The sequence below is a fragment of the Fukomys damarensis genome, unplaced genomic scaffold (assembly GCF_012274545.1).
Source record: "Fukomys damarensis isolate Sample0158 unplaced genomic scaffold, DMR_v1.0_HiC HiC_scaffold_19, whole genome shotgun sequence".
NCBI lineage: Eukaryota > Metazoa > Chordata > Mammalia > Rodentia > Bathyergidae > Fukomys > Fukomys damarensis.
The window spans coordinates 47,805,286-47,812,844 of NW_022900931.1; the positions used below are offsets into that span (position 1 = coordinate 47,805,286).

Here is a 7,559-nt window from a genome sequence, read left to right on the forward strand (position 1 = left end):
GGGGTGGCAGACAATGAACAAGATAAATATGTACACAGACAATGTTCCTGGTTAAGAAGAGAAAGAAAGGAGACCGAAAGTGTCAGGGGGGAAGGGTTGTAATTTTATTGTGACCAAAGTAAACATTTAAGATGACATAAGGGTTGTAATTTTATTGTGACCAAAGTAAACATTTAAGATGACATCTGAGTGAAATACTGAAGAAAGCGAGGAGGGAAATAATGACAAGCACCATATTTACCTTCTCAGTTATAAATGCATAGATTCTGGTTATTTTTAGGAAGTTTGCTTTAACCAAGCCTATCCAAAGCTCAGGAATACATAAGGAAAGAGCTTCTCCGGGTAATATGAGAAGCTGAGCAAAGACTCCAGACCAGTAATAAACCAGGCAGAAGATAACAGTAAACTGCCCAGTTTAATAGTTTCTTGCAAAAGGAAAAACAAAAACAAAACCCCAGAGCCTCACAGCTTCCTGTCCCTTTAAAAATGGCGGCGCCCACGAGCCAAGAATTCCATTGGCTGCACGAAGCCGGGGAAGCGGGGCTAGAGGGCGGGGCATTGAGCGATGCAGGGAGTTCCGCCTCCTACGGCAAGTCGGAGGCAGCAAGATGGCCACGTCTGAGGAAGACTGTAGTGTTGCAGCCGAAGCGGACCGGGAATTGGAGGAGCTTCTGGAAAGTAAGAGCCCACGATGGGAAAATCCCTCCTAAGTAGGCGGATATGGAAGACCCATTCCGGGGGTTAAGTGAACCTGAGGTATTTGGGGCGGAGCAGGAGAGTCTCTCCAATGGTTGGCACGAGTAAAGATTTGCTTGCGACTCCATAGAAAATCTTTGGGTCACCCTGTCCCTCCTCCTCCGCGGCGGCGGGAGCTGCGGAGTTCACCTTGGGCTCCTCAGCTGTTCATTTAATTTTCCTGCAGGAGGGAAGGAATGGTTACCATCTGATGGTGTTCCACGATTCCTCTCCAAACTCTCTTTCCTTTAAATTAATAAATTCTCAAAGTCTAACTCCCGTCACGTCATTCTCGGCGTTTAGTTCTTGGTGGGCAGCAAAGCACGCACTCACTTATTAGCACATTGATTCTTAAGCCCGGAGGGCATCGTTCTTTGCCTCTTGCTGCCTTTCTTAGTACCAAAGTCTCTTCCCTCAGTGTTTTTGCCTTTCTTTTATGAGAGACCCTTGTAGTTCTTTCATCGTGTCAGTAGCAAAAGTACACTCCTTTTCCATTATTTGGAGAAACCGAGGCTGAAGAGATCTCAGGGTAATTCACTTTATCCACCTGAAAGTCAGTGGATGTTCTTTTCTTTCTTGGCCTTGTCCTCCACTCTTCTGTTGGTTTCCTGCCCAGAGTGGGGCCAGTGCCCTTTGCCGAGCCCTGGCAAGCAAGGTGTTGGTGACAACACAGGTTTTTTAGGACAGAGGTGAATTTTTTTTTTTTAACCTTTTGCTCAGTCACATGAATTGGCACAGGGTTGTCTTGCGAGCTTGTTAACTTGAGAGCTACTTGTATACCCTTGACTGAGGAAATGGCCCTCCTCTATAGGGGTGGTCATCCTCTTCGACTGAACACTCAGCTTGTGGAGGGACGCACATGGAGCGGAGAGAGAGGAAGGGGGACACCTGCCTAACCAGCCAGATCAGCCCATCAACCCTGGCAATCAATTGGGTAACAGATGTTGCAGCCAGATCGCCCTCGCATCCTGGCACAGGGTTATCTGCAGAAATGAGTCCAGAGAGCGCTCCAGGAGCTTGAAAAGGGAGAACTACTTTGTAGGATAATATGAGAGTGTATGTAATACCTTACCATGGAGTTTAGTATGACACCCGCTAGTTTGTGGTAATAGCAGGATTAATGGAGAGCTGGGTGGGACATTTTGTGCTTTCTTGCCAAAGATCAATCCCTTTAAGCTTCTAGTGTGAGTTCAGAGAGTTAAGGACATCTGTGACCTGTGCTCCTATTAGATATTTATGTGAGATTTCTAGAGAATTACTACAGTGTGTAGATGGAGATCTCTCCAGAACCTTTTTAAAAACACTCTCCTCCCAACTCTTAGATGGACACTTGTTTCACCTTAAGAAATTTTTTTCATCACAAAATTTAGGTAATCCTAAAGGAGGTGGGAGGCTTATAGATCAATGAACTAGGAAGGCGGGACTCCCAAAACAGGAGAAAAGTTGGCACTTTGCAAGGTCATTCTGATTCTTTGGCCAGAAACCACCCACCTTTGCATCCTCGCCCATCCCCAACACATACACCGTGTCTCTTGTCTCTGAAGGTGCTCTTGATGATTTCGATAAAGCCAAACCCTCCCCAGCACCCCCTCCTACCACCACGGCCCCCGATGCTTCAGGTCCCCAGAAGAAATCGCCAGGAGACACTGCCAAAGTATAAATACCATCCCCTAAGGGGAGAGGGAGGGGATGGGCTTGTAGTTCTGAACAGAGGTGGGGTAGGCCCCTATGGGCTAGAGGGGAGGTTGGGAGGGTGCCTTGGCCTCACATTGCTGAGTGCTTTTACAGGTTTCAGTCCTTGTAAAAGAAGGATTTGAGGTTGAGTACATTTCAAGGAAGTTCCTTGAAAAAAGAGCAGGTTTAAGGGATTAAACTGATAATACCACCTCATACCCTTTCCTCAATGGCCAGATGCCTTTCTCGTCATCTGGATGAGAAGTAGATGGAATTGTCCAATGGACATAGGTAGGAGGGAGGTATACATTTCCAGAGCTTATTATGTAGACTTCTTTCAGAAGCCAGGAACAGTATGGTGCCATAAGAAGTGCATTTTGCCCATGACACCCCTACAGGATGCCCTGTTCGCCTCCCAAGAGAAGTTTTTCCAGGAACTATTTGACAGTGAGCTGGCTTCCCAAGCTACTGCAGAGTTTGAGAAGGCAATGAAGGAGTTGGCTGAGGAAGAGCCCCACCTGGTGGAGCAGTTCCAAAAGCTCTCAGAGGCTGCTGGGAGAGTTGGTGAGAAGACTCCAAACAAAGGGAAATATTTGACACCAGAATTCTCAGTAAAGGGATTATGATGTCACAGACGTGGGGTGGTGTGAAGCAATGGGAGGAGGTATAGCAATTTTGCTTAATGAAAAGGGTGAGTTGGCAAGTAATAGAAAGAAAAAAAAAAGAATAAACTGACAAACAGGCTATGTGGATTTATGAAATGACTATGAAAGTGGGCCAGGGATTTAGCTCAGTTCCACTGCCTGCCTTGCAAGGACAGGGTCCTGAGTTCAATCCCTGGTACAAAAAGAAAAGAAAAGAAAGAAATGATTATGAAAGTAACAATAATCAAAGATTTGAAGTGATAGTGATTTACTAGTTGTTTCATATCCCAGCTGATAACTGGGTTATTCTGTGTAGACAAACTATTGAAATACTAAGTGATTCTCATTGTCTTACTCTCTTCCAGGTAGTGATGCAACTTCCCAGCAAGAATTCACTACTTGCCTAAAGGAGACATTAAGTGGTCTAGCCAAAAATGCTACCGATCTTCAGGTAAAAAGGAAGGGATTGGAGAATATAAGGGCCCACTCTCTCATACTTCACCAGCATTCTCCAAAGACAGATGGTCTTCGGTATCATCCTTAGTCTGTCCCTGCCTTACTATGTTTTGTTATAGGCATGTTTAAGTACTTCTTTCCTACCTGAAAGGGTTGTAAGCTTCCCAGGAAGGCAGCATACACTTTACCTCTCTCTTGTCCTGTGTAGAATTCAGGCATGTCAGATGAGGAGCTGACCAAGGCCATGGAAGGGCTGGGCATGGACGAAGGGGATGGAGAAGGGAACATCCTCCCCATCATGCAGAGTATCATGCAGAACCTGCTGTCCAAGGATGTGCTGTACCCCTCACTGAAGGAGATCACAGAAAAGGTTTGTGGATTTCCATTTCTGCTTTTCCATACTTTCTCTCAAACCGTCACATGGACTACTTTGCTCAGAGCCTATGTTGAGTAACTTGAGTGTACAAAAAGAGTGTGGAAAATGGTCTCTGAGAAAGTAAAGCTACCACCCTGAGAATGCTGAGGTAGAAAAGGAAATCCTTCAACACTAGTTTTCTATATAAACGGGCTCAAGATTTGGGTTGTCTGATCAACCCCTTGTATTTCTGATTTCATTCATTTCTTCACCAAGGATTCACTGAGGATTTACTGGGGCTTTATGTTATATACAGTTTAAGAGTAGTTTAAATGATAGTCTCTGCTATCAAAGAATTTAAAGTTTTACTGGAGAGATAAAATAGCTGAATAGAAGCATCTTAGTGATACAAGACATCATTGGCTAAGAATGAAATGAGCAATGCAGACCAGAATAACCAGGCCAAGAGTTTTATGGCCTAAGTTCAACTCTCAAGCTGAGAATGGCTTTCACTTTATTTTTTCCCCCAGTACTCAAGATTGAACCCAGGGCCTTTGCACTGAACTATATCCTGGTTCCTCTTATTTTGAGATAGGACTCAGAAAGTTACCCAGGCAGGGCTCAAATTTGCATTCTTGCTGCCTCCACCTCCTACAGTGTTGGGATTACAGGCTTGTACCACTATGGCTGGCTGGGTTTTACCTTTTCTAAGGATTATTATTAAACCGATGATGATAACAAAGAAGGATATGTAACAGAAGACACAAATAGAACCTCAAAAAGTATATAATATTTGCTACCTAGCCTTTTATAGAAATAATTTGCCAGTCTATAATGACCACAAATGTAAATAGAGCCAGATGATCTACTTTTCACAATGAACTTGATTATTTAGCTTTTCTTTCTCCCATCCCCTTTCCATCACTTTTTTTTTTTTTTTTTTTTTTTTTGTACCGGGGATAGAACTCGGGACCTTGTGCTTGCGAGGCAGGCAGTGGAGCCACTGAGCTAAATCCCCAGCCCCCTCCCATCACATTTTAAGGGTTGTTCTCATTTCCCTTCCCTACCATTGTTTACTTAATTCTTACTGACCCATTGTCTCTTTCCTTAGTATCCAGAATGGTTACAAAGTCACCGGGAATCTCTACCTCCAGAGCAACTTGAAAAATATCAGGAACAACACAAGGTCATGGGCAAAATATGTGAGCAGTTTGAAGCAGAGACACCCACAGATAGCGAGGCTGCTCAAAAAGCTCGTTTTGAGATGGTGCTAGATCTCATGCAGCAGGTGAGGCTTCTTTTGGCTGTCTGCCCACTGATGCTGTCCACTTGGGTATGAAGTGGAAGAGGTAGCTAGGATGGATGCTATTAGACTCCATCTGGGTGGAGGAGGGAGCATGAGAGAGACTATGTTGCATGGTCAGAAGAAGTCAGAGATCGATAATCAGATTTTCTTTTTCTGGCCTTCTGTGTTTTTTTCTGAGATTTTTAAATTTTCCTACCTCATGTTCTTTCTTTTCCAGCTACAGGATTTGGGCCATCCTCCAAAAGAGCTGGCTGGGGAGATGGTAAGTATGTCTTCTAGACTTTAATTTGAGCCCCTAGTTCCCAGAAATCTGTAACTTCCAGTGATAGCACATAAGATGATACTTACCGCTGCTAGGGATAGACCTTCAGAAACTCTGAACTGAAATATGTGCAGTTATCTGAGTCCCTTCATCTCTTCTCCAGCCTCCTGGCCTCAACTTTGACCTGGATGCCCTCAATCTGTCAGGCCCACCGGGTGCCAGTGGTGAACAGTGTCTGATCATGTGAAACACAACACGTTTTCCTCCCCGAGTCCCAGCTGTGGGCAACATCTGGAGTCAGCAAAACCATTGGGAACGGAGGCAGGAGTGGCCTGCAGGAGTGATCTGCCTACCACCCTCTGTCGTCCCATTCAAGACTGTCCCATACCAGCTGAGGCTTTTCCTCTGTCTTTCTAGGAATTGGATCTGTTCTGCAGGCCATTTCTATGAACCCTCCTCCATTGTGGTTTCTGCTACTAGCAAAGGCCCAGCTGCCTGCCAGGTGAAAGAAGGCATCCTCCTTGGGGTGTGTACCTTCACTGACCCCAAATAATGTTATATATGGCCACACTGATGTATATTTTTTAATTCCAGGGTCTTTGTGCCTTGTTTCTACTCCTATTCTTGGATTGGGGGAACCGGGCAGAGTCCTGGGACTGTTATTTCTGTACTTCTCTTGGGCATGACCTTTGGGAATGGGGAGAAACAGCCTGGGCTGGGTCTGTAGGTCTGTCACCATGGCCTCTTGCCTTCACACAGACCATCTGAATTCTCTGAAGGGTAAGGGCTTTTGCATCTAATCATAGTAGGGTTGGAATAGAAGCCCTGGGGTTTTTCTTCCCTCTAGGTGCTGAGCCCTCAACTCCTTATTCCAGCCTGGGAATTCAAGTGGCTACCCTGGTTCTTTCTACGATGCCATATGATCTACGTGAACCCAGCCCCTGACTTTCCTTTGTCCCCTGTCCGTCCTCTTAACTCCTCTCTTTTTTGTTTATTCCAACTCTTCTGAGTCCATGTAGTGACAAAGAAGGGCCCAATTTGTTTCTTCTCATCTCGTCCATCCACCACTCTGTCTTCCCACCTCCCTGGCAAACACATAATTGCAGTGTCAGGTCTGGCAAATGAATAGTTGTACTACTCCCATTACGTCTTGGCCTGAGGCAATCCTTAGTTCAGGAAGGTGCTTGGGAAGGCGTGAGGGAAGCAGCAGGGTTCCTTTTCCTGCAGGCCCTGTGGAGCAGTGTCTAATAAATACTATGAGTGAGGAGTATGGCCAGTTTTTCATCCAGGTCTTTTCTCAATCTTCCTCCGCTTCTGTCAGCTCCAATGTGGGAATCTTAAGTTTCATTCTGGGCTCCTCCACTACCCTGATTCTTCAGCTCAGCCTACACCTCATTTGGCAACGAAGACTAGATAGGTATCTTTTTTCATTTCCTCCTGGGTAGTTTAACCTGTAAAGCCCTTCAACTGTTACTACATTTTAACTTCTTACGTTATTAGTAATAATACACTGTTAACATGTTTTCTGAATTATCTTTGAGCTGACCTTCCCTTTCAGAGTTAATCTATAGAACTTGGCTATCATAAGTTTGATGGATACGCTAGTCACCCCTGCTGGCTGTCCAATTTACTTGGAAAATAACTCTTGCCAGAACTAATTGACATTCATCATTTGAGTCCCTATGAGCTCCTTACATGTCACTTTACTCTGGTTGAAACTTTTCACCCCTTAAAGATCTCATATACCCCATGGCACTGGAAAGGAAGGAAGTGTTCTTAAAGCCTCAGGTTGTTGGGGAAACGTCCAGCTACTGTAACTGATCAGACCATGGAAGAGCCTAAGTCTGAGTGTGAGATTCTGCCACTCTGACAGATGGAAAAGCAGAGTCAGACTTGTGATGTTTATGGTTCCTGGAAGCCAAAATTCTCTTTCTAAAGTTCCCACCACAAAGTGACAAGGATAAGAGAAGGGAGGAAGGACAAAAGGGCCTTGCTGTTTGAACCTTATGCCCGTTTTCTTCTATAGCTCTCACACCTGGTGACCTGACCAGAGCTTACTCCAGGAATCTGAAAGATGCGCTATTTAGCTTTGTTTCCAAGCATTCTTTTATTTTTACTTTGATTGAA

The 7,559-nt window shown here is 44.8% G+C and overlaps 1 protein-coding gene across 4 annotated transcripts; it reads left to right on the forward strand.

The window, feature by feature from the left end:
• Positions 1–471: 471 nt before the first annotated feature.
• Positions 472–6,780, forward strand: Pex19 (peroxisomal biogenesis factor 19). Of its 4 annotated transcripts, none has more exons than XR_004517986.1 (8): positions 472–678; positions 2,808–2,973; positions 3,419–3,504; positions 3,718–3,879; positions 4,976–5,152; positions 5,388–5,432; positions 5,596–5,958; positions 6,280–6,780. XR_004517986.1 is itself a non-coding variant. In XM_010616665.3 (8 exons), the coding sequence occupies exons 1-8, from the start codon at positions 609–611 to the stop codon at positions 5,677–5,679; spliced, it is 900 nt and encodes a 299-aa protein (XP_010614967.1). In that variant the 5' UTR covers positions 557–608; the 3' UTR covers positions 5,680–6,780. The 4 variants fall into 4 exon arrangements, 2 of the variants coding, with proteins under 2 accessions (XP_019061950.1, XP_010614967.1); XR_004517987.1 differs by having other exon boundaries at positions 5,596–5,934; XM_010616665.3 differs by adding an exon at positions 2,280–2,389 and having other exon boundaries at positions 557–678; positions 5,596–6,780.
• Positions 6,781–7,559: the final 779 nt, after the last annotated feature.

Bases quoted from the DNA above. Each gene is read 5' to 3' on its own strand.
- Pex19 (XM_019206405.1), top strand. From the start codon at position 487: ATGGCGGCGCCCACGAGCCAAGAATTCCATTGGCTGCACGAAGCCGGG. The intron at 2,974-3,418 runs GTGAGAAGACTC...ACTCTCTTCCAG, and splicing joins AGAGGCTGCTGGGAGAGTTG to GTAGTGATGCAACTTCCCAG. The intron at 3,505-3,717 runs GTAAAAAGGAAG...TGTCCTGTGTAG, and splicing joins AAAATGCTACCGATCTTCAG to AATTCAGGCATGTCAGATGA.